Source organism: Centroberyx gerrardi, chromosome 24 (genome assembly GCF_048128805.1).
Source record: "Centroberyx gerrardi isolate f3 chromosome 24, fCenGer3.hap1.cur.20231027, whole genome shotgun sequence".
Lineage (NCBI taxonomy): Eukaryota > Metazoa > Chordata > Actinopteri > Beryciformes > Berycidae > Centroberyx > Centroberyx gerrardi.
The window spans coordinates 13,345,846-13,371,738 of record NC_136020.1 but is presented as its reverse complement, the minus strand read 5'-3'; the positions used below and the strand labels follow the sequence as shown (position 1 = coordinate 13,371,738).

General features: G+C 42.4%; 1 protein-coding gene across 2 annotated transcripts in view; it reads left to right on the top strand.

Annotated features, from left to right (window-relative positions):
- Positions 1-25,091, top strand: part of grm8a (glutamate receptor, metabotropic 8a) — a 157,737-nt gene extending 132,646 nt beyond the window's left edge. For both annotated transcript variants that reach the window (XM_078282145.1, XM_078282144.1), the window contains exons 9-12: positions 1-222; positions 22,274-22,414; positions 22,805-22,910; positions 25,042-25,091. The exon at positions 1-222 is cut by the window's left edge and continues 145 nt beyond it. In XM_078282145.1, the coding sequence (XP_078138271.1) occupies positions 1-222; positions 22,274-22,414; positions 22,805-22,910; positions 25,042-25,091 (519 nt within the window). The remainder of the gene's footprint in view (positions 223-22,273; positions 22,415-22,804; positions 22,911-25,041) is intronic.
- The last annotated feature ends 802 nt before the right edge of the window (positions 25,092-25,893 follow it).

Below are 25,893 nucleotides of genomic sequence, written 5' to 3'. Positions count from 1 at the left end.
CGCGGCGTCCTCAAGTGCGACATCTCGGACCTGTCGCTCATCTGCTCCCTGGGCTACTCCATCCTGCTGATGGTGACGTGCACGGTTTACGCCATCAAGACGCGCGGCGTGCCCGAGACCTTCAACGAGGCCAAGCCCATCGGGTTCACCATGTACACCACCTGCATCATCTGGCTGGCGTTCATACCCATCTTCTTCGGGACGTCGCAGTCTGCAGAGAGGGTGAGTGTGTGTGTGTGTGTGTGTGTGTGTGTGTGTGTGTTTTCTGTGTGTCAGGTTTACCATGTACTAAATCTGTATGATTTCGCTGTGTGTGTTTGTATGTTCGGTGTATGATCCATAGATTTGCAGAAAGAGTTACTGGAAGTGTGAAACCTGTGTGTGTGTGTGTGTGTGTGTTGCCATGTATACAACCTGTATCATGTGGCTGGCATTTACCTATTTCCGTTAGGACATCGCAGTCTACAGAGAGGGTGAGTTTAAGGTGTGTGTGTGTGCGTGTGTGTGTGTTTACCATGAATACAACCTCTATCAACAGCCTAGCATTCATTCCCATTTTATTTTCAGGATTTCACAGTCTGCAAAGAGGATGAGTGCATGAGTGTGTGTCTGCCTGTCTATCCATTGGATTACCCTGTATATGACCTGGCTGCCGTTTGAAGCAATTTTCTTTGGGACATTACAGCCTGCAGAGAGGATTGTGGGGTGTATTTATGCGTCTATGTTTGTCTGTGTGTGTCTGTGTATTTGAAGTGTTTTCTCGACCTCCTAACAGTGTTTTGTGGACGATCGCAGTCCATGGAGAGGGGGCAAAGGGTTAAGATGAAGGGAGCGTGATTGTGTATGATTACATATGTATGTCTGTGCGTGAAATATCCCTTATAATGTGACAACTCACCAACAGGATGGGGTTGTGGTGGTTCTGCATGACTAAACTCTGAGCCAGTTTTGCAGCATTATTACGTTTTGGAATCACTTTTTTGTGTCATGAATTAGCATTTATCAGTGTGGCATGAAAGCATGCGTTCTCTCCCTCTCCCTGAAAAGGTCTGAAAACTTATTTGGAGATGAGAGGAGATACTGTACTTCCTGGCATTGTGAGATAGGCACGTTTTACAATGGTAGCTATCCTAATGGCTTACAGTCTGAAGCCTCCTGGCCGTCCCCGGTGAATACAAGAGGATTTTCTGTCTGGCTGACTGACTGGATCCATGTTTTTGTCCAGGCTTTTAGAGGCTTGTACTGTAGAGCTCACTACTCCTACCACTAGTTAATTATTGATGGTTGTATGATGTATGTTACTTGTAACTTTCACTAGGTATCTTTTTGTGTGTGTGTGTGCAGCCTTTACATACAGGGTTTACCAAATAATTAATTCAATATGGTTTTGTTATGCATGTATTTGCATGTGTATGTATGTATGTAGGCATGCAGGTGTGTACTGAGTGTTTCACCAGGTATTTTTGTCTTTGAATTGTGTGTTAGCAGCTTTTACATACCCCTACCTGCCTTGAACACACACACACACACACAAACACAGACACACACACACACACTTGTATTTCCCTGTAGGGAGATACATTTAAGCGTGTAAGTGATTGACAGCCTGTAAGAAGGTGTTATTTCATCATATTAGCTGAGAAACAGAATGTTTACATTTAGTCGGCGGGTCGCATGGACAAGCACACACAAACACACAAGCACCTAGTGTAATTTGATTTATACATAGTACGCATAGTGTACCATTATCTCAAATAGAGCTACAGCGGCTGCGGTATATTGATTCCAATTCCTGATAGTGCATATAGATAAAGATGTGTTCTCTGGTTATGACAGCGAAACACTTCATACACTCATTGAAATTCAAGGCAGATCATTGATTGTGAATGTCAAAGGTTGTACATCACAATGCTAAACATGGGTACGCTTGGATACTGTAAATGTGCATAGAGATAAGCAGTAAACAGACACATAGGCATGCTTGTGTATAGTAGATAGCACCGTACTGCATATGTGGAACATTCAAAGGTTTTACTCATAAAAAACAATAACAATAAACACACACTAAAGTGATGTAAATCATGTGTACATCGCACCACACTGCATTCACAAGCTGCATGGAGGAATCAAATTAGAGAGAGAAAGTTTGTGTGTGAGTGAGTGTCTGTGTGTGTGTGTGTGTGTGTGTGTGTGTGTGTGCATCTACATAAGGCCAAATGTGATATGCTCTGCCCCTCTCTCTATATATGTATGCATCCATTGGTGGTTCAGCTTCCCCTCCACCCCCAGCTCAATAAAAGAGGAGACTCGTCAATAGTCTCTCCCTATTTTGGAGTGTCATGTAGGCAATTTTAATTTCTCTCCGTTTTTTTTTTCGTCTCAGCCCATTTCTCCTTTCAAGGCGGGCGCTCGCCTCTGTCGCACAGCAGAAAGCTGACATCAAAGTGATCCCGTCTAATCACACATCAGAAACATTGTATTCTTGCTGGATATGTTTCATAGTGTCTCTCCTTCGCTCATCCCCCCCCCCCCCCCCCCCCCCCCCCCCCTCTAGAACCCAGAGATTTTAAACTAGTTATTGATGCAGAAAGTTTTAAGTGTGTTGGTGAGTTTTTTTTAGTTTTTTTTTTAAATATATCTAGGGATGACTTTGTTGTTCATGCACACTCTTTCTCAGCACTGCTATTTTTCATGCCACTACAGTTCCACACATAGGACCTGGCCAGCATAACTGTGTGTAGGTGTTGATGTGTTTTGTGGAAGTGTTGTTGCACTTGTAGATGTGCTCACGTGTGTGTGTGCCTGCAAAAGTAATTTGTAAAGTTTGTGTGTTTGTATGCCTTCACAAGAAGTGTGTGTGTGTGTGTGTGTGTGTGTGTGTGGTGTGAGTGTATATGTGTTTTGAGACTTGCGCTGAAGCGTCCCGTCTTAGTGGATGGGCTGAGCAATTTCCATGCCGTGTTTGTTTTGTAGCTAATTGGAATGTCCACCAGCGAGTGTATGCGTATTTGTGTATGAGTGTGTATGTCCGTGTGTTGTATTTAATTGGAATATCCACCAGCGCGCATTTGTGTGTGTGTGTGTGTGTGTGTGTGTGTGTGTGTGTTATGTCTAATTGGAATATCCTCTGGAGTGTGTGGCAGCTGGCTGGCTAACGGAGAGAGCAGAAGAGAGGGAGGAGAGAGAGATGGAGTGAAAGGAATAAACAGGTAATGATGTGACTCACTGATGGGGCTTTAATGAGGAGCGCTCTACACTGGAGAGGCAGGAGAGACAGACAGAGATAATACAGCCGACTGGACGCACATCGTGTTTCTTGTTCTTGCGTCCTGCTCCTCCTTCCCTCCTTCAATCACCTCCTTCCCCTCTGTCCTGACGCTCCTCCTCCCTCTCTTTTCCTGAGCCCTCCACCTCTCCTCCTCCTCCTCGCTTGTCCAATCACTCTCCTCTGCACTTTCCTCTCCGCTCTCCTCAGCAGGTCCAGTTAACTGTATCTGTGGCATGAACATGGTTTTCACCCATTAAATCCCATGCAATAATGAAGGGGGGATACAGATGAAGGAAAGGAAAAGTTATATAGGAGGATTTTCAGTCTTGAGATAATGGACAGTGCAAAAGGCAATGCAACTCAATATTAGGACGATGAGTGTATATCTCTTCAACTTCCAAATTAAACTGTCTCTATACCTGGTTTCTGATGTTTTATGCATTCAGTATATATATGTTTAACTGCAAAAATCAAGCTTGTATCTGTATTCTGATAGAAACAGTAAATGTTGAATCAACCTGTATCTCTTGCATGACAAATTAGTTCAAAATTTGCAAGTCCATTATCATTCCTGGCCTCTGTCAAGTCAGTCCATTAACCGCTATTAAGAAACAAAGCACATGTATCCACAAAGTCAACTTTTCAGGAACAGGGTAAACTTTTTTATTTTTCACATCGATCTCCATGTATTTTTGACATTTTACAATGACTTGTCATATGTCATAAAAACATGTTGAAATGGGAAATAGGAACACACAGCCTCCATACTGTTCTGACAGGCTGAATGAAACGCACTGCACATGTAACATGGAAACCTCATTTTCTTTCTGTATTCTGTGTCAGTCACATTGAATCCCATGAATTTGAAAGACCACAAACACATTATATAAATAAATATGAATCCCAGGAAGCAACTTTGAATCTCTAGTTAGAACTCATTCATGTCACTCGTTTATTGACAAATAGAGAATTGAGATTGTGTTTCATCCCATCCTCTCCTCCCCTCATCTCATTTCCCTTTCTCACTCCCTCTCCTCCAACTCTTCCATCTGCTCTCCACTTCTCATCCTGTTTCTCCTTCTTCTCCCCCTTTCTTCACCTCCCACTCCGCCCCCTCCCTCCTCCCCCACGCTCCTCTCCTGAATGCTCAATCTGATTCTGAGTCACAGTGCTAGACGGAGAAAGAGAGGAGGAGAAAGATAGAGAGAGGGAGAGAGATGCAAAGGGAAAGAGAGATACAAATTGAAAGGGAAAGGGTACAGAGAGGGAGAGACATGCATGGAGACAGTGAGACACAGAATATGAGCACGGCAGAGGGAGAGAGTAAGAGAGAGGGAGAGAGAGAGAGAGAGAGAGAGAGAGAGAGAGAGGGGGGGAGGGAGAGAGAGATAGAGAGGGAGGGAGAGAGAGAGAGAGGGAGGGAGGGAGAGAGAGAGATTCCTAACCATCACCAACCGGAGAAGTATTGTTTTGAAATAGGTCATTCTACCATGCAGGAGCCGCTGGCTCCGAACAGCTTCTGCTGCACCCTGCAGAAATGAGAAAGGTTGTGCGTGTGTGTGTGTGTGTGTGTGGTGTGTGTGTGTGTGTGTGTCTGCTTCTCTCTGCTTGGTGTAAAGCCCTAACCACAGGGTACATCCTCTCTCCTGCTATCTCTCTCTGTCTGTATCTCATCATTCCTCAGGGTGCCATTCCCCCCCCCCCTTGTTGTGTGTGTGTGTGTGTGTGTATGTGTGTGTGGATGGGGGGGTGGTGAGTTTAAAGTTGATTTTAGTGATGTGCTCTGTTTGGTTGTTTCATTAAGGAACATCGAAAGCCAGTCTCTTTCTTTCTTTTAATTTTAGCTTGCCTTTTCTGCCTCTTTGATGTGTTCTTGTCTCATTCGCCTTCTCTAGATTTTCGTCTGCAGGTGTTGACAGGCTTGTTGCCCATCTCTCTCTCTCTCTCTCTCTCTCTCTCTCTCTCCCTCTCTCGCTCTCTCTCTCTCTCTCCCTCTCTGTGTGAGCTACCTCTCCTGTTCTCCAGATGTCTTAAAGATGGTCAGCTTGTTATCTCCTGAATCCAACAGTGGAAGAAGCAATCACCCTGCTGCTACCCACAGACCCACTGTGTGTGTGTGTGTGTGTGTGTGTGTGTGTGTGTGCCTGCGTACGTCATGCGTGCCTGAGCGTGTGTTCTTTTGTTTTCGGTGTGTTCGCTCTTGTGTCATGCACCTATAGCTGCCTGCACACAGACATGTTTGAGAGTGTGTCTGTGTGTTTGTGTGTGTGTGTGTGTGTGTTATGTACTCAGAGACTTAGTTGCGCAGAGCCATAGGCGGGTGCATGCATCATATGGGGTTAAAGTATCAGATTTTCTAATGCAGAACCAGCCTTCTTTCTCATCCAAAAGAAACTCTGGCCCTGTTTGCTGGTTGAGAAAAATGATGTTGTTATGAAAATTGAAATATTTTTCTTCGTACTCACCGCCCAAACCTGGACCTCTGTACACCTTGGTGTGAGCACAGAGTGAACCAGTGAGGTATGCAGTGCAAATGCAGCCTAAAAACAGCTTGGGAACAGAGTGAATTGTGCCTCATGGTAATGGAAGGGTAGACCTGCCTGTTCTGAACAGTGTGAATCCACAGGTTTAATCATTTAGGCTGCTATTCATACACACATGCACTCAAGGCCTCTTACTCTCACATTCTCTCTCTGTCACATTCCCATTCCATCGACCACACACACACACACACAAGTTTGTATTACTATACTTGTGAGGACTGCATTCATTCCCTCACCCCTATCCCTCACCACTGTATGTCCAACCTTAACCTTAAACGAGCCCCTTGGTAAAGTGATGAATGGCCAAATGTCCTCACTTTGGATAATTTTTCTCATCCTTCTATTCTTGTGATTATATCTGGTCCTCAGGAGTATAGAACGAACACTCACACACACTCTCTCGCTCTCTCGCTCACTGTCCTCCGCCCCCACACAAAATATCTATCTCTCTCCCTCACAGCGCGCGCACACACACACACACACACACACACACACACACAATGTGGCGGTCTGCCGTTTTTCAAAGTCCTCAGACAGATTAACGGCCGGGGCTGCGGTCCCGGTGGAGAGCCGGTGACCGCCCAGGTCCTTAGCGGGAGAAACCCCCGGTAATCAATCTACAGTAATCTGACGAGGCTGGGAGAGAGAGAGAGAGGGAGAGGGAGAGAGAGAGAGAGAGAGAGAGAGAGGGAGAGACAGAGAGAGAGAGAGAGAGAGAGAGATGACGGGAAGGATAGATGGGGGAGAGAGGGGAGAGGGAGAGAAAGATGGAGATTGAGGGAGGCGAAGGGAGGAGGAGGCAGAGAGAAAGAGAAAGCGAGAGCGAACATACAAGGCAATAAGGCAGCAAAGGAAGAATGAATCAGTGAGTGTGGGAGGAAAGGAGAGTCAAGGAGAGGGATGATGTATGTAGACAGAGAGAGAGCGTGAGAGAGAGAGAGAGAGAGAGAGCGAGAGAGAGAGGGCCATTAAAAACTAATAGCAGACAGAGAGATATGCTAATATTAGAGAGAGAGCAAAGCGGAGAGACAGAGAGATATATAGCCAAGGAAGAGGAAGATGGAAAGACCGAGAGAAAGACAAAAATAGAGAAAGTGGGATAGAGAGGAGGAGAGAGAGATGTCTGAATCATTCAAGAGCCTGACTGACGGCCAAAGCTGTGGGGTCATGAGCGTTTAAACATCACAGTTGACTCTCTCTCTCTCTCTTTCTCTCTCTCTCTCACACACACACACACACATACACACACACACACACAGCGCTCAGTGCCTAGGGGAGATCTCATTGCAATGCTTACTGTACTTCTCCCTTCATGTACATTTGGTAACTGTACTTTGACTGGGCAGCAGATGTTTCAGCTGCAGCCTGTGTCAGTGTGTATAAAATGTGTAGAACTAGATATTTAACACATGGCATACGCATAACCAAGATTTGCATTCATCATGATACATCATTGACACTATATCAAATAATTTTTTGAATTATCCTGAGTGTTTGAGCACAAAGGGGGTGGGCAAGAGCAAGTATGTTGTCGCTTTTTATTATTAAATTGCATTAAATTAGCAACAGCTACTCCTGAAGGCTCAATAGTGAATCCTGTCCATACAACACTCTCATAGTCTCCTAATATTTTGTGAAATAAGCATGAACTCTGAAACACCTACATGTTGTGGACACAAATTATGTGAACATTAGGTTCCTCCATCAGAAATTGGATTATGTGACAATCTCACAAATTGGATATGCCATTTTCACGTGTTCATGAAGTGAAAAGTTTGGCTAACAACTACGTTTAGGCAGGTAAACAGGTATGGTTAGGGTTTGCTGTAGGCAACTAAAACTTTGGTTAAGGTTAGGCAACTAAAACAATTTGGTTAATGTCAGGGGAAGGCTTTGGTTAAATAAGGGTTAGAAAAAATGAGAAATCTTCTTGGTATGAGTTGGGAATCAACAACTTATTGGCACTTTATTTTATATGCAATTGAACAAACCAACAAACATTAAGACACACACACACACACACACACACACACACACACACATACACACTCATAACTCATAAAGTAGCAATATACAGGGATTTCGCAAACACATACAGCGAGCAGATCGCTTCTCGAAAATGCTCCTTTCCTCCGTTGGATTTAGACGTCATGTTGTCTTTATTCCAACAGAATTTACCAATCCTTGGGGTGATTATCTTCAGCGGGCTGTGCAAAAAAAAAAAGAAGAAGAAAACCTTTCATTCATTTCTGAAGGAGTGGGTTTTGCGATCTCTTTTGCAGAGTTCTGGTGGGATTTGGTCGTTTGGCTGCAACCGGGTAGAGACAGACAGCGAGTGTCAGATCCTGACATCAAACAGAGAGATGTTGAAGGATGGGGGGACGCCCAAGGGGGACCTCACACAGAGACACGCACACACACACACATACACACACACAATGTATGCATGCACATAGACACACTGTATGTTCACAAACACACGCGCACACAAGTACGCTCACATACACATACTGGAACACACAAACACACAAACACACAGTAGAGACAGGCAAAGAACATGACAAGCCCAAACTTCGCAACAAAATTCCCTTTTAAGGTCCGGTGCAACAACCATTTCCGTCATCCTTACATCTCTGTAACAACACAAAAAAAGACACATCAAATGGTTTGTTATTTATTCTATTTGTTATTTTTCACCTCCACTGTAGCTGTCATCCTTTCATTCCCACCACATATGAGAAATGTCAAATGTCAGGCTGTAGAGAGACTGACTGCATGGCAAAGCAAAAAAAAAAAAAAAAAAGTATGGAGGAATGGGAAGTCTAAATCGAGATATGTTGAATAACCCTGGCTGTTAGTTCTTCAATACACACCTACAGTAGAAATGTGCAAACTGAATAACTTGCAAAGTCTCTGTTTGTCTTTATTAGCATTTCAAGATATAAGATTCTTATTATTTTACAGTCTGTTAACAGAACAGTCAAATATATGAAGGCAAATGCACCAGGAAAATGTAAGGAAATGTACAATATGAATGAATAATGTAGGTCGATATAGGCAACATGAAGAACATTGTAGAATCCCACTTTAATTAGTGCTGCACTGCTGCTTCTTCCCTAATAGGAATAGGAGGCCATCACAGCATGCAAGCAGTAACCTGCTGGCATCCAGTTGTTGGAGATGGATAGCAAAAACTTGGCTCAAGGATTTTGGAGCTGCAGTCAGACTCAAAGTCTCAGGAGGCAACCAGTTCTGAATCTGGAGCAAAAGATTTCAGTCAACAAAGAGCCGCGGAGGCAGACAGCAGGTCATTCTCTCAACAGAATGTGTAGCGTACAAAGTAACAGTAACAGCGTACAAAGAGTTTGTCAGACGGCAACAAGCTCTGCAGCTCAACCTGGACCTTTAGGAGACCCCTGACTCATGATGATGGTCTTGAATGAAAAGAATAGTTCTGCTGTCTCAAGTTGAGATAGCCGAGTGAGACTATATAATAGACGAAACTATGAGAGTACATCATAGACGTAAATAGGTCTATACTGGCGCTCTGAGTGTATCAGTGCAGTATTTGTGTGGGTGAAGCATGTAGGATGGCTGTCTGCATCATTATTCAAGGCTGACTAGGCTCTGTGACTGCGAGAAACATAAAACTATTCAGGAGATGAGTTACATATTAATTTTAATTCCCTCAGAGAGAATTTGAATGAGAAAGATTGGATAGGAATTTTATGTCACAAAGTACCTTTTAGGTTGTACTTTATACCATAATAATGGAGGAGGAGTAGGCGACAGTGATGGAAGGATAGCAGTGTGTACAAGATGAGGAGATTTCTAGGACGAACTGCCACTGTAAAGAAATCTCACCATAAACAAGATGGAAGGGCTGGCAGATTATTGAAGTTTCCCAGACATTGATAAAGAGAACAATATCTCAGCTCTGGATGCACATATGTGTGTGACTGTGTGTGTGTGTGTGTGTGTGTGTTTGTGTGTGTGTGTGTATTGGCAAATAGATGAAACACCTGCTCAGTGGGACGTGCCCATTAGGGGTTGAGATGTTTATGTTTTGGAGCGCCGCTGAGTGGGGATAATTACCCGTCACTGTGTGTGTGTGTGTGTGTGTGTGTGTGTTTGTGCGTGTGTGCATGTGTTTGTATAATTGTATATACACAAGTTTGTGAAAACTTTTGTTTCATTTTTGTGTATGCATCTGAATGCATATGAGTGTGTGCCAGTGCAACAGCTGCATCAGTGTGTGTGTGTGTGTGTGTGTGTGTGTGTGTGTGTGTAGTGTGATTGGAGTTAAACAGATGGTTCCACTTGTAGAATAGAACTAATACACCTGAGAGGATTGCCAAAGACACACACTAACTAGTCCTGACAGACTGGCGCAGAGATTCGGTGTCAGCCTTTAAGTTGCCCAAGGTATTTTACATTGTGCTCTATCATCCTTTAATGTGCAACAAGCATCACCATAGAAACAACTTGTCAGAAAGCCTGCTGAGCTGTGCTGCAAAGTACATTTTAAAGTCCTCACTGTACATTTTACCACAGAATACATTATACCGACATCATGTGTAAACAAAATTGTTGTAGCCGTTTGTTCAAACCACAAATAACTCAAGAAAACCGAAATGAATTTTCTACGCCCAAAGAAACATTGCTGTTGACTGTGGTCGGCCCGTTTTCTGACAGTAAGAAACAGTTGGCTGCAGCTGAAACACTAATACTGTACGTCCCACCTATCGCTGCAACACCATTTGCACTACAGCTACAGTAGCAATAAGTAGAATGGCAATGTGGCTGCTAGCAGTGTGAACACATAGTGAGCATCATTAAAACAGTGAGAAAACTGTCAAGGCAATGATATGCTGGTAACTTTGTGAGGCAGTGGAAACTGGCAATATTGCCTTCACCAGGGGTAGGAATTGGAAGATGGGGTTAAATCGGAGGAGTTGGTGAGCTGTGAGGAACAACATCATTAAAAATAAGCGGAGTGTACCAAATATAAGGACCGCTGACCTGTTCCATTAAATAGACCGACCAGATAAAGGCTATGATTTCATCATCATGATTTCTTCTTTTTATGAATCCACGTCCACAATAAAGCAGGGTTGTGGATAAAGGTGAGGAGACAGGTTAAAGAAGGTCTTGTAAGAATTCATATAATGGAGATATGATTTGGTGCAAAGAGGGCGCAGCTCAATATTAGGAAAAGTCTTTGTCGTATTTTGTGTAATTACTGGCAAAGTTGCCCATCTACATTGCCCCTGAATACTGCCTGTGTATCATCGACCTCAGAAAGAGGCACATTTAACATCCATGACAGAAACATAGAGACACTGTTAATCCCATTTCAAGTCAAGGTTTGATGCGTTTTCTCTGCGCCTTAGACAGCAGTATGCTGACTGATGATGCACCGTAGAAATCCTTGCTGGGCATTTTAATTGGTTGTAACTGTGCACAGTGGGTCCATAATCATGTCAGTAAGGAGAGAGAGAGAGAGAGAGAGAGAGAGAAGGTGATTCACAACAGTGCCACACTTGCATGCATTATAATGACAATGCACAACTGAAACCTTGCTTGACTTGAGACTATTGGACTAACCCTGAGCAGCTCTGCAAGACAGTGAGAGCTACACTAACAAGCTGTGGCAGAGCAAACAGCGATGTAGCACTACTTTATGACATGCCCCGTACACTATTTTATGACGCACACATGGACCTTAGACCGGTATGGATTAGATGGAGAAAAATGGTGGCTCTAAGTGCTGTTTTGTAGAAGATAATGATGTACTTGTGGACAAGGTGCATGGTTCTGACCAGGCTTGGGCCCAATTAGGCTGCCCTCAAATGAAGCTCAAATATTAGGGTGGAAATTCCTGTGTCAGATCTTTTATAGGAGGTGTGTATCAGAATACTGTCGAGGAAATCTGTTTGCGATGGGTGTTGTGGAGTAGTGCAACCTGAAGCTTGCTAACAAGCCTTGAATAAGGAGTAGCTTGAATAAGAGTGACTGAAATACTTTTTCATCAGACAACAATGGCTTATGGATTTCAAAAACCGCCTGCCACTTGTACTTTTTAACCATGTAGTTTCATTTTTAGAGTAGAAAAGGATGTCTTAATGATACCTGCTTGACTGCCACAGTTGGTGGTTAGAAATGAGAACTTAACTGGTGTAAATTGTGCCTGGCTGTAACTTCCCACCATGTTTCTGAGGGTATTTTAAGGCACCACAACCATAAACATTAATTGGGGGCAAATCTATTTACAGTAGCCTAAGTTGAGAAACAGCTGCTATGAAAGAGAACGTTTTTATTCAGACAAGGAAAACAGAGTGTACATATAAAACTTAAATATTGGATGGCTGTGTTGCTGTATCTTAATGTGTAACCAGCATTGAAATATTGATGTAGACAATGCATGGGAGTAGGGCCTACTCTAGAAAACCATTATTCAATTTTGAAAGTTATATACATTTTCTACTGTTGAGGAAATATATGAAGGGTTTCATTAAAAAATGCTATATATCAATTTTTGAAGTGCTAAATATAAAAAAAAAAAATGCAAATGAATACATCCTCTATAATATGCTGTAAGTAAAAGTTTTAAAATTACTAATGATTTGCTTCCATGCCAGTAATCATTTTGTAGCAGTAGTTGTCATTTGATGTATGTGGTTGCTGTCTCATTTTGGGACATAACAATTCATATATAATCTCAGTATTTGAGCAGGAAAGTGATCACTGTGGCATTATAAACATGCGCTGTTAAACTGCCGTGACAAAAAAGCAAACCCTCTATCCCTTTTCCAGTTCTTAGCAGTGTATTGTTATCCTTTGCATGCCTTTATTGCTAAGCAGCTTATGATTGTGGTGATTCATGAATGTTGACTCATTTTACTGTTGCTGCCTATTGTAAGTTGTGCTGGATAAGAGCATCAGCTAAATGAAAAATGTAAAATGGAACTCAGGTCACGGCAGAAAAAACAAAAAAAAAAACACAAAATGACTAAAAGATGGAATCCTGAGATGTTTTTTTTTTTCTCGTCTCAGTGCAACAAATCCAGTTAGCCCAGGGAATTAATTTTGTGCGATTTCACCCATCCAGCACAGTCATATCAACTTGATTTAATTAGCAGCCAGGAGCTATAGGTTGTCTATTAATTGAATCATCCTCTAGCAAATGTTTTCAACACAAGTCCTACTGACTTGGATGACATCAGGATAGGATGACCCACTCAGAGACACCTGAAGATCTGACTTCTACTCTTAAAGGTAAACGCTCTGTGGATTACTATCAAAATTACAACCCTGAAATGTTTGATCTCTCACTAGTTGAACATGTAATATGTTTTCAAGATATTTAGCAAAGAAAATAAGTCCTTTTTGTCCTTGAGGTATTATTTTTTTGTGGGGTTTCTACTTGGCCTATTACAACTGAATTGTGCTCATACACATATTGTGGACACAGTCTGATTGAATTTTAGACATCCTCAGTACACAGGCTGACTCACTCAAAAAAAAAAAATACCCAACAAAATATTTCCTGGCATGGAAGTGAAACTCACTCCGGATTATTGTTGGATTCAGAGGCCGTCTGGTGGATTAAAAAGACTTAAGCTTACTGTCACAAAAATGACGTTCCTAACTGAATGTTTAATTCCAAAATTAAATATCCATCAGAAGCCTAACACTTGCTCTTCGTAAATGATTGGTGTGCATGAGAGTAAAGCTCATCAGGTCCTCATTGACCTCCATGTTAAACCATGCCAACACAAAGACCAGCTTCGGCTCACTGTCTCGCCACTTCAACTTTTACTTTCTTTATTCGTCCTTGGTGTGTTCCCCACATTGAGTAGTGCTCAGACACCCTCTGCATATTCAGAAGTGGTGAGACTGGTTTGGTCGCACTAATGCTCCCAGTTTGGGGAAAAAAAAAAAAAATTAAATCTCTCTCTTTCACTCACCCTCCCATGGCTCAGGTGATTAAAATGATGATGGGTCCCATGGTGCGAGAGGAGAGGAACAGGCGGTGTCAATTAGGCACACACACACACACACACACACCCACACACACACATACACACACACTCTTTTTGACTCTAAATGGCAGTGCGAGTGAGTTTAGGACCCTCGGGCGTTCTGTAAAGTCACCCCGCTCATAAAAAGGTTCTGTTAGGACAGGCCCCTATCAAGGACACCTAAACTCATTATCAACATGCAGAGACGGTAGAGTGTTAAATGATGCAGAGCCGAGATGGAGAGAAAAAGAGAAGGAGGCAGAGACGAAAAGAAAAGAAAGGAGGTAGAGGGAGAGAGAGGTAGGAGGACGAAAGGGCAGGAAGACAGAAATATAAGAGAGAGAGGAATACAGAGTTGAGAGAGACGGACAGACACGGAGAGAGGGGGAAAGGAGAGAGAGGGGGATGAAAACGTATTGGAGAGAGAGATGCAACAGATAAACCGAGAGAGAGGGAGACTGAGAAGGAGAGAGAGAGAGGCGACAGAGGGAGGGAAATGGACGGGGATAAGAGTGAGAGACGGAGGAAAGGAGTGGGGAGAGAAGAGCAGAGTGTCAGCCAGTCGTTACAGATAGCGTGGGAGGAGGAGAAGGAATGACAAGGAGAGGGAGAGAGGGAGGGAGGGAGGGAAGGGAGAGATGGAGGGAGGGAAGAGGTTTTGGAAATGGAAGATGTCAGGCAGAATGCTCCCCCCCGTTTTCTTTCTTTCTTCCATTTCACTCCTTCTCTAATCTTTTCTCCGCTCTTTCTCTTCCCGCACATTTTCTTTAACCCCGTCTCCTTCTCTGTTTCTCGCTCTCTATCACGTCTCTCGCTCTCTCTCTCTCTCACACACACACACACACACATTAACTCACTCTCTCTGCATTCTGATGTAGTAATGCAATATTGAGCAACAGGGCTGATGCAGTTTTTATTATTAGAGTGGTGTGTGGACAAGGCCCTTTTGACTCTCGTGTGAGGTTGCATTTAGAATTCAGGCCTATGTGTGTGTGTGTGTGTGTGTGTGTGTGTGTGTGTGTGTGTGTGTGTGTGTGTGTGTGTGCATCTGCAAGAGGGTGCGTCTGTGTGCGTGTGCAGAGACAGAATGTGAATAGGTGCTGTATTTACGTGTGTGTGTGTGTGCGTGTGCATGCAGAGACACTGCCACATAAGTGCTTGTGCCAATGTTCATTTGTACGTGTGTGTGTGTGTGTGTGTGTGTGTGTGTGTGTGTGTGTGTATGTGCATGTCTGTGTCCCAGGGCAACACTCTTCATCATATCAAAAACAAAACGCCCACGGCAACGAGCGACGGCGGAATTTGTTCCTCAGCTCAGTCGAGGAGAAAATAAACACCCTCCTGATGCACTGCTTTGTCATCGCTCTGTCTCCGTCTCCCTCGCTCTTCATCTTTATGACTCTTTCTCCGTCTCCTTCTCTGTCTCTCCATCTCTTTGGATCTTCTCTCTCTCCCTCCCCCATGTCCAATTCCACATGCTCGCACTCTCGATCCTCACTTTCTTGCTTGTTTGCTTCCTTTCTTACTTACATTCTCTCTCTCTCTCCTTCTTACCCATGCTGTCTCCCATATTGACTCTGTCTGTCTGTCTCTCTCTCTTTCTAGCTTTCTATCTTTCTATCTCTCTCTGCTCTTGGCTGTGTTGGTCATGTTGCTGGCTGGAGCTCTATGATTTCACCACACTTTCCTTGCTCTGTGATGCATATGAAAGGAGTTGCAATAATCACAGAGCAAGTGTAATATCTGTGAATGTATTACAGTATGTCTTGCTTTATCAAACATGAGAAGCCGTGGTATGTGTGTATGCGTGTGTGTGTGTGTCTGTGCCTGTACCCCATGCGTATTGTGATTTAAATGTGTATGAATACACGCTTGTCTGTGTGTGTGTACATTTGCAGCCATTCAAATTGCTCCAAGTATTTTGCATTTTGCTGCATCATGCCTCAACCTGACTCAATAAACACCACAGCACCTAGTCTCACGAGCCAAGTGCTGAACTGCATCACTATCTACCCCGCTGTTATTTGCATTTTAATTGGCAACAACTGTAGGCTCTATGTACAGCTTAGTACGGTTGGTGACAGGTGCATAGGAACTATTCAAAATTCTCCAGGACATTGTCTTTCGTTCCTGCAATTATAACATTTCACTCTGACAAGTGGAACGGCATTGTAAACAAGTGAAATTATTCACCCAAGTTTGCAACCCATATAGCACCAGTAAATGTACTTGTCAAATCTTACCCCAGAATTAGCGTCTCCCTTATTTCTACTATTGTGTGTGACTTGTAACAGCCAACCTTCTGCAGAAGTTAAGCCTTATAAAGTTACTTTGCTTCTGATGAAACTGACCCTATGTTGTGTTCTGTGTTATAGTTATCCTTAGACAGAGACTGTCAGTTACAGCTAAGCCACTTCACATCATGTTCCAGCTATTATGGGGTCTATTGTGTACAGAGGGACTGCTCTCTCTGCACCTTTATTGCTTTTGTTTGGTTAAGTGGCCTATCATGGCATTTATCTCTCAGGATGCATGTATGTTTAGTCTTTCGTCAGTTAGAAAAAGCAACAGAAATTGTTTGGAAACTTCCCCAGCATGTGCACCGGGAGCCTCTTTTTTCCCTGTGTTTCCAATGGAAAAGATAGAATCTTATTTGTTCCCAACAGCGCTGAGAGCGTTGCTTGTTTTTAGCTCAGAGTTGCTGGAAGTTAAAAATATATCAAAGTTCATCAAAAGGGCACAGCACTTGAAATGGGATGTCAGCAGAGCGGCAGCGGTTGCTAAATAACAAGGTGCCCAGTGGACACAAACCCCCTGGATGAGCAGTGTTTCCACCGAGAGGAAACAAAATGAGTCCCTGGATAGAAAATGAAGGAAAGAATGGCGATAAAAAAAAAGCTCCTATGTAATCAATGTAGCATTGCTGAGTCAACAAAAAGTTGGCCTGTGTATCACTTCCTTCAGACCTTCAGAGCAGTCTAGTATCCCTCCTGTCTATCTGCTTTTCTCTCCTCTTTCTATTTCTCTCCGATCCTCTTTCTCCCTTTTCTCTCCCCAGGTGTTAAAAAGCTATATTACTCATCACTTACTCCCTGTATCCCCCCCCCCCCCCCCCCCCCTCTCTCTCTCTTTCTCGCTCTCTCTCTCTCTCTCAATCTCTTCTGCGCGGCCCGCTGTAGCTAATCGTCCACTTTCTCAGTGTGGGGATCATAGAGCGATAATCTAACACACACATATTTGGCCACTATCAGCTGTGAACAGCAAGGCGGAAAAAGACGGTTTCAGTCCGAATGCATGTGAGCAACTTTGTATCTGTGTCTCTGTAGTATAAAGTATATATTCATTATTTTGTGTGTATATATGTGTATGTGTCTTTACGCTTATGTGTGTGTGTGTGTGTGTGTGTGTGTGTGTGTGTGTGTGGACAGCATCTGAAAGCCCCAACTTTGGACCAAAGGCTCAGTGTAATGGAAGCGGCTATCAGCAGACTTGCTGCTGTTTCGATAACAGCAGGTTTACTGCTGAGGGGATTCTCTCTCTTCCTCTCTCGTTCTCTCATTCTCGCTGTTATTCTGCCTTTCTCTCCCTCTTCTCTCTCATTCATTGTTTCTCTTCTCTCTCTTGTTTTCTTTTTTCTCCATCTCCATTTCACTCCCTCGCTCTCTGCAGCTTCCGCTCACACTCCAAAACGCTCTCTGATGCCACCGCTCACTGATTCTTGTATCAGTCTGATTCAATTCACTGTGATTTGCTGCCATGAAATGTGAAAAAGAAACAATATTGCCAAAGCATTCAAGTAAAAATGAATCAACATTTTAAAACAACAAATTCCATTTTGCTTCTCTCTCTCTCATGCTCTTTCTCTCTCACACAATTGTGGAATTCACTTCTGTGTGTGTGTGTGTGTGTGTGTGTTTGTGAGTCATCAGGTGGAAGTGGATGGTAAGCTACTATCACAGCCTGTAGGGGAGCTGCAGGCGAAGCTCTTTACCCCTGGGCAGCACCCTCTGTGATGTTAGGACAGTGTGTGTTTATGTGTGTGTAAGGTTTATATTTAGTTATTGCAAAGTCTATATATAGTGTCTATCTATGTGTGTGTGCATGTGTGTGTGTGTGTGTGTGTGTGTGTGTGTGTGTGTGTGTGTATGTGTGTGTCTGTGTGTGTGTCTGTGCGTGTGTGAATGTAAGGTGTATATTTAGTTATTGCAAAGTCTATATATAGTGTCTATCTGTGTGTGTGTGTGTGTGTGTGTGTGTGTGTGTGTGTGTGTGTGTGTCTGTGCGTGTTGTAAGGTTTATATTTAGTTATTGCAAAGCACCTATATAAATATATAAACCCAGATAGACACACGTCTATCTGGGTTTATATATCTGTGTGTGTGTCTTTATGCTTTTGTGTTTATTTGTGTGTTTATTTGTGTGTTTATTTGTGTGTCTCTCCCCTTTGGCTATTGTCAAAGTTCTCACCTTATACCTTCAGGCAGGTGTGTGTGTGTGTGTGTGCACATGTATCCATCCCAACACATGCGCAAACACACACCAACACAACACACCCCAACCCTAGCTCATTACAGAGAATATAAATTAGTGTTTTAACAACTAATCTGCAAATGCCTGGATCTCCCATGGCAATCATTGTGTTTGTGCGCTTATTTTCCTATCATAACGCAGTTAGGGGTGTTAACGTGTGGGTGTGTGTGTGTGTGTGTGTGTGTGTGTGTGTGTGTTGTGACTGAAGCATGACTGGCCATCTGGTAACAGTTGCGTCCTTCTGATATTTTACTCTTGGTAGCAGTCACACATCAGTGGCTCACTGTGAGAAAAAAACGCTTAGACATGGTGTGTGTGTGTGTGTGTGTGTGTGTGTGCGGGTGTGCGTAGGTGTGTGTGTGTGTGTGTGTGTGGCCTGTTGATTTGCCTTTCTATCTTGCTATCTGTGTCTCCCTGCCTTAGCCTGCAGTACCTGTCTGTCTGCATAACTATCCACCAGCCTGTGTGTGTCTGTGTGTCGACCTCATCAATTCTCTGCCCCCATAAATCATAGGATTGATGTATGCAAATTCTTTTTTAGAGTGGATGAATATTTTATTAAGCCGTCTAAGATTGTAGAAGTAACATATGAATTATTATAGGGTTTTAAGGGTTTTTACCATGCCGCTGGGATCTTCAAGAGCAAAACTCTGCCTGATTAAGTAGAAGTACAAGACTCTCTGTAGCTGGGTGCTGTATCAACTCTGTTCTTTATTGATAAGTATATAATTAATAAAATGAAGTAAAATTTGTATTGTCAAAATTTAACTTAAATTATCATTTTTAGCTGCAAATTCAATCTCCCACAATCCTTTTTGTATGCAAATGAGCTTTGATGAAGTTGCACTTCAAGAGAACGTAGTTCTGGGTTCCTCATCTTCTGCTTTAATGGATGTTGATACTGTAGCTACGCATATCTAATTGATGGAAGACAGAATTTATACTAAAGCACACTATTGTATCAGCACTACTATGTATATGCTAAAGGTTCAGTTTCTAACATTACCCTTTTCATCAGCCTAATGTTACTGTATTCTTCATAGAAGATGTGAAGGCAGCTGATCAGCTAGGGAGCCAGACAGCTAAAATCATATAAACTGATAATTAATTAGGTTTATTAAAGAGCTTTGTTGAAAACTCAATTCTGATTGGCCAGTGAACACTTTCTGAGGTCTGTTATTTCTGAAAAACAAAGCCCTGTTTCATATCTAATCATATCACTACGGAGTCAAGAAGTCCAGTCGGTTTTGTTGATTTCTAATCAAATTGGACACCTTGTGCCAAAAGATGCCAGTCCTTGGTTACTGCAATATTACACAGTAATTTATTCAGAGAGCACAAAACGTTTGACTGCTGGTTTGAAGCTGAACAGCTTACCGGATTTGTTTACGTTGCTATGGTTGCAGCCCTGCTGAACTTCTTTTTTGGCAGAAGCTTGTAAGTGACTTTAGCTTGTAATCAAATCATTTTAAATCAGTGTTTTCTATCAAATGATGAATGTCTTTCTAAGGATAATGTACAGGGAACGGAACCTGTCATTATGCAAAATAAACCCCTTCAAGACCCCGATGTGACTCAGGGCTTATTTTGTATTAATGACCTGCCTGCTTATCCCTTACCTATATGTCATCACCACAAATATGGCGTGGAACTGTTTAGACACTGTACTTTCCTTTAGGACTGTGACCTGACAGTGATGGGCCAAACCCACACTAGCCTTTTGCTAACACTGCAGCATCACCGACATTTTTGGAAACCCTGTCGGCCCGAGGTGCAGAGCCACTGCAGAGTTAACAGTGCAGCCTTACTGTCCCTCTGTTCCACTCTCTGTTTCTTGTCAGGCTGTAGTTATCAGCACTGCCTCAATCTGTGTGTCTGTGCAGTTTGTGACAATGTAGCGCTGACCAGTGTAGTCCCTTTCTGCTCCTCTCTCTCTCTCACTTGATCACTCTCTCCATGACTCACATCCTCCCTCTCCTTCTCTCACTTTCCTCCCATCTCCTGACATTTTTTTTTTTTATTACTTTTCCCTCCTCCCTCCCTTCCTCTCTCTCTCCCTCCCTTTGTACCTCTTTCCCTTCCCGGCTCTCTCTCTCCCTCCATCTCCTGCCCTCCCTCCCTCTCTTCCCCCTCCCTCTCTCCCTCTCTCTCAATGTAGAGTAGACAGCGTTCACCTGATAAGCCCCATGCTTTGAGAGCTTGTCAGCGGTGTGGGTGAAGCCTGTCATTGCAGCTGTCCTCCTCCAAACTACTCTCTGAAACTCACTCACTAAGGACTAGTTCTCAGTCCACTAGTGTGTGTGTGTGTGTGTGTGTGTCTGCCTGCCCGACTGCCTCCTTGTGTGTCATTATATCTGTCCTCCAGCCTACCCACTAGAATAGATGTGGTCTAGTAAAATGTTCTAATTCAGTAGAGTGTACATTACATTTCTTCCTATCTGTCATTATAGCTGTCCCTCACTCCACTCACTAGAGCCATTCACTAAGGACTGACACCTTCTCCAGGGCACAAAAGTACAATCTCTGTCTGCCGGCCTGTCTGTCTGTGGGACACTGCGGCTGTCTCCATTCAGCTCACTCTCTCGACTGAATAATTAAAGGAATACACTGAGTTTCTGGGAAATTGGCCCATTGGTCAGCTTATCCATCAAGTGATGAGAGCGCAGACACTGAAATCACCCATGTGTCCCCCGGTAGATGCTTTGCTCCGGTGCTCCATGCTAACACTTTAGCATACACTATGTCAAGTGATAGTAGGCTACTAGCATTGTCTCAAAAGTGAGAAAATGAGAACTTAGCAGCTCTAAAGCTAAATGGTAAGCAATCTGAAATGTTATATATAGAATGAAGTCTGGCAGTTTTGTGTAGGAGATTGGTAAGAATTTACAAAAAAACATTACAAAAATAACATACTGGTTTGACCTACCAGCTACTATTTCCATAGGAAGTTAATGTGGTAGGCAATGGGAGACTGTGTGCAGCTAAAAATCACTGCGCAGCGGATGAATACGTGGTTTCTCACTTGAAATAGTTCCAAAAATAAACTTGGCTACATCAGCTATATTGAGGTTTTTTTTAAAAATGGGGAAAAGGGGATAAATGCTGAAAATGTAAAATGGTCATATTGTTACAGTAGTGTATGCTTTCTTGGGCTCAATAAAAATATACTGTATATAAATTTACAGGCCATATAGTGAAACCACTGATAACTTTTTATTACTAATTGTCAGTCTTTTTGGATAATGCTAGTATCACTACTGCCTATCACTCAACAATGTATGCTAAAGTGTTGGAGCACCAGAGCTAATGACCTATCAGGAATACATGTAAGATTTTGCCTGTCTATGTTCTCATTACTGAACAGGTTAAGGACCCGTGCAGACCTCGGTTGAATAGCATTTGCAAATACATGTTATGTTTTATCCATCTTGGGTGTCAGATGGGGTGAGGTTTGTCACATATGGTGATAACAACAACTGCCAGAAAGTTGAGACAGTCTCAGGAAAGCATCTGAAAGTCAATTTAGTGTCATTTCTGTGATTGACAACTGATCTGATGCTATCTGAACTGTCCTGATGCAATAAACCCCACCCATCTGGCACTTCCAGCGGGTTAAACCAAACGCTAAGAATCATTTGAAACACTGTTTGATCTACCTGCCTGGGCATCATTGTAGCTGTCACTGCAGCAAATTTGGCTTGACTCATTTTCTTTTCATTTCTCCCTTGTTAGATCATCCTTTACTTCCTCTCGTTAACTCTTCCCATCTGTCTCTTCCGTCTCTTTCTCCCATCAGGTACATTCTGGACTTGGACGATTACCCAGACTATCTCTGACAACTTGAAATGTGATAAATGACACTCTCTCTCTCTCTCTCTGTGTCTGTCTGTCTGTCTCTCTCTTTCCAGATGTATATCCAGACCACCACCCTGACTATCTCTCTCAGCCTGTCTGCCTCTGTGTCTCTCGGGATGCTCTACATGCCCAAGGTCTACATCATCCTCTTCCACCCCGAGCAGAACGTACCCAAACGAAAACGCAGCTTCAAGGTGAAGGGGGTTTGTACAGTGAAATTGTTTCTGTCTCCTTAACATTTTCCATTACAAAATTAATTGGATTTGATATTTTGGTCAGTATTTAACATGATGTATGCTGATGAAATGGCTGTCAACCGGGCCAAATCGCTCTATAGTTGAAATGGTTTCATGAGAATAATAAATCTAACAATATGTGAAAGTGAACACCTACTGTATCTTTTTTCATACTTTCCTAGACTTTTAATCTAACTCGAAAACCTTTCAACATCAGGAAATTATCAAATTCATTTTCCAAACTTTTTCCAGACTTCCACCAATAGCTATAAACCTTTCTTGTATACATATTTTAGACCCGTTTGAAGTTCATAGAGACTTTTGAATGTTGAATGCGTTATAACACAGGCGATCGTGACGGCCGCCACCATGTCGGGCAAACTGTCCCAGAAGGGAGGAGACCGGCCCAATGGAGAGGTGAAGACTGAGCTGTGTGAGAGCATGGAGACCAACAGTGAGTAAGAGCACACTGAGATTTTATAACTATACATATAATAAACTATATTATCATATACATCATAGATTTTTATTGCACAATTGCATATATAACAGTGCTTAGATACACATAGAGAGGTCAAGGCTGAACCAACAATGAGTGAGAGCACACTCAGGTTTTATAACTCTACATATAATACATTTTATTATCATTTACCTTTACATATACCTATATTTATTAACCTATTACGTGCATAATAATAATTTGATACATATGGACAGGTGAAGACTTAATTATGTGATAGCATGGCAACAGTGAGTAAGAGCACACTTAGTTTCTGTCTCTCCACATATAATATACTATATTATACTGCAATGTTAAACATAAGAAATCACAGGGATTTACATAATGATGGGGTGGATACTGTGAATCATAATAGAGCTCACTTGAAGAGGTGAGGATTGGACCAAGAAAGAGCCTATTGTACCAGTTCGAGAACAGTTATTTTTATACATATAAAATGCAATATTTTTTATATAATATACTATTACATGTATCAAAATACACATATACATCTGGAGAGGTCAAGACTGAACATCAGTGGATAGGAAAACATGCAAGTTTCATTAATATATTATGCCATCTAACAGTTATTCACATGAGGTTTAATTTATCTCGTCCCACCACTATCCTGGTAATACACTGATATGTTTATTTTAATTGCACGGCAAGATGGAAAAGCAAAAGACAACCAAACAAACAAATATTTTCACTTGATGTTTATGCTTTAGATCGCTTACGTTTTTGCTTTTACATTAATGAAGTAGAAGCTTAATTTCAGTTTGAAAAATTAATTTCACGGCTGAATTTTTCGCATGGCAAAACAGCTGCAACAATGGCTATTTTTAAATAGCATGGTATATTGAATGCACAACCTTTTCTCTCTGCAGTGACAGTGAAGCGCAGCTTACATCCACTTCAAAGCTTTATTTTCTGTTGAGCTAGTTCTCCCTTGTCAGCAATCTGCAGATGAAATGACAGGACAGTGTGTGTGTTTGCATGTGTGAAATATACAGTATGTGTGGTGTGGTGTGTGTGCATGAGTGTGTGCCTGCATCTGTGAATTGATGTGTGTCTGGGAATACATAAGCACTTGTATGTGTGCAGTCATGCTGTGTTTCTGTACAGGTGCCTGGATAATGCAGGTGCATAATGGGCTGCTGTTACAGACCTGTACAGGCCAACTGTGTTGTCCTGTCAGCACTCTGTTAGCATCAGTGGAGGAGCCAGGTCACAGTTCATTTATTTAGTCATTAGCCAAACCGCTTAGTCATCTCAGCACGTTGTTTACTTTGTAAAAAGTTTCCAAATTAATAAGTTCCATATGTAGCTGGGAACAATTTATTTATGCGACAGTGACAGGCAAAATGCAAGTGAAAAAGTCACTGCTTTTTTTAGTACCCGACATTTTGCTTAAGAGTGCTCTCCAGAAAATATCAATAAAGAGCTTTGGGCATTTTTCATAAGTCTGAAAAAAAAAAAATTCTAACATTGCATGCACTAACACTCATTTCTTTGATTTTTTTTTTCATCGAGGACCTTTTTCCATTATTCCAGCAGTGAGATGGCGAGATGCAGAGTGAAAGAAAAAAAATAAATAAATAAAAAGGCTTGTATGAAAGCATCAGAGTATAACAATAGCGCAGTTAGAGGCCTGCGGTTGCTGCAAAAACATTGACATTTACCATGGAATGCTTGAGGGGACACGAGACATAATGGGTTTGACAAAAAGCCCCAGCAACTCAGGTGGACTGTGGCTGTGACACTGTTACATGACCGTCTGAGGCAAAATCTGCTCTCAACTGCTCTCTCTCTCTTTTTCTGTTGTTACCTTTCTCTGCCTTCCTCCATTTCTCCACTCTCTCTCTCTTTCTCCTCCTCTTTCTTCCATTCCCTATTTCCCTCCTTGCTTTCTTTTGCTAATTTTTTCTCTCGTTTTCTCTCCTTACCCTCCCTCTCCCCCTCATCCTCCCTCTATCACTTGTCCTTTCTTTCCCCATCTTCTTTCTCTCTCCTTCCCTCTCTCGATGCACCTCCTTCCATCATTCGCTCTCTCTTTCTCTCTCTCTCTCCTTCTTTGTCTTTGCAGCTTCATCAACTAAGACGACATATGTCAGCTACAGCAATCATGCCATCTGAAGGGACCGGAGAAGATGGAGAAAGGGGATTGGACAGGAGAGGGGGCGTGTCTTGGGGCAGGGCCATCCCAAAGAAGGAACCGTCGCTCTCAGCTGATTGGCCGAAGAGCCGACGGACAGACAGGGCCCCCAATGGAAACCAAGCATGAGACATTTTGTATTGTTCCGCATCAAACCTACGACCACAGAGAGGTGGGACCACACAAACAGCCAATCAGTGTGCCTGCTTTCCTGCCGCTCACAGCTCATTGGTCCTACCATGAACTTAACTGTTTTAAAAAAAAGAGACAACCTGAAAAAAAGTGACATGCCACAGGACACTGTGGTCGACATCGAAACTTAAAAAAACCTACCCAAAAAAAAAAAAAAAAAAAAAAAAAAAAAAAAATCATAAAATAAAATAAAAAAATGAAACCATGTAGACATTATATCAAAAAAGGGCAGAGGTGGGAGCGGGAAAGAGATTTAACAGATACAATTTTAAAAGATATTTAAAAAGAGAAAAATAAGAGAAAACCTATGAGACTCGAACATGTTTGTTGTTATTCTCTACTTGTAAGTATTTTTGTGGTCGTGACGATTTTTTCATTCTTGTCTCACCGTTGTCTGATGGATCGCCCTTGCATACTGAGATGAGTGTGTTTCCTCCTGCTGTCTTGGCTAACTGGGTTGTAGCCTTGGGTTGTGAACCTGTAAAATGCCATGGTTGAAGCATGCCAGTTTTTTATACAAAAAGGAGATTTATTTATAATAAAGGAATGTTTTGCAAATGTGTAGATTGGGTGGTTGTGCTTTTGAGAGGT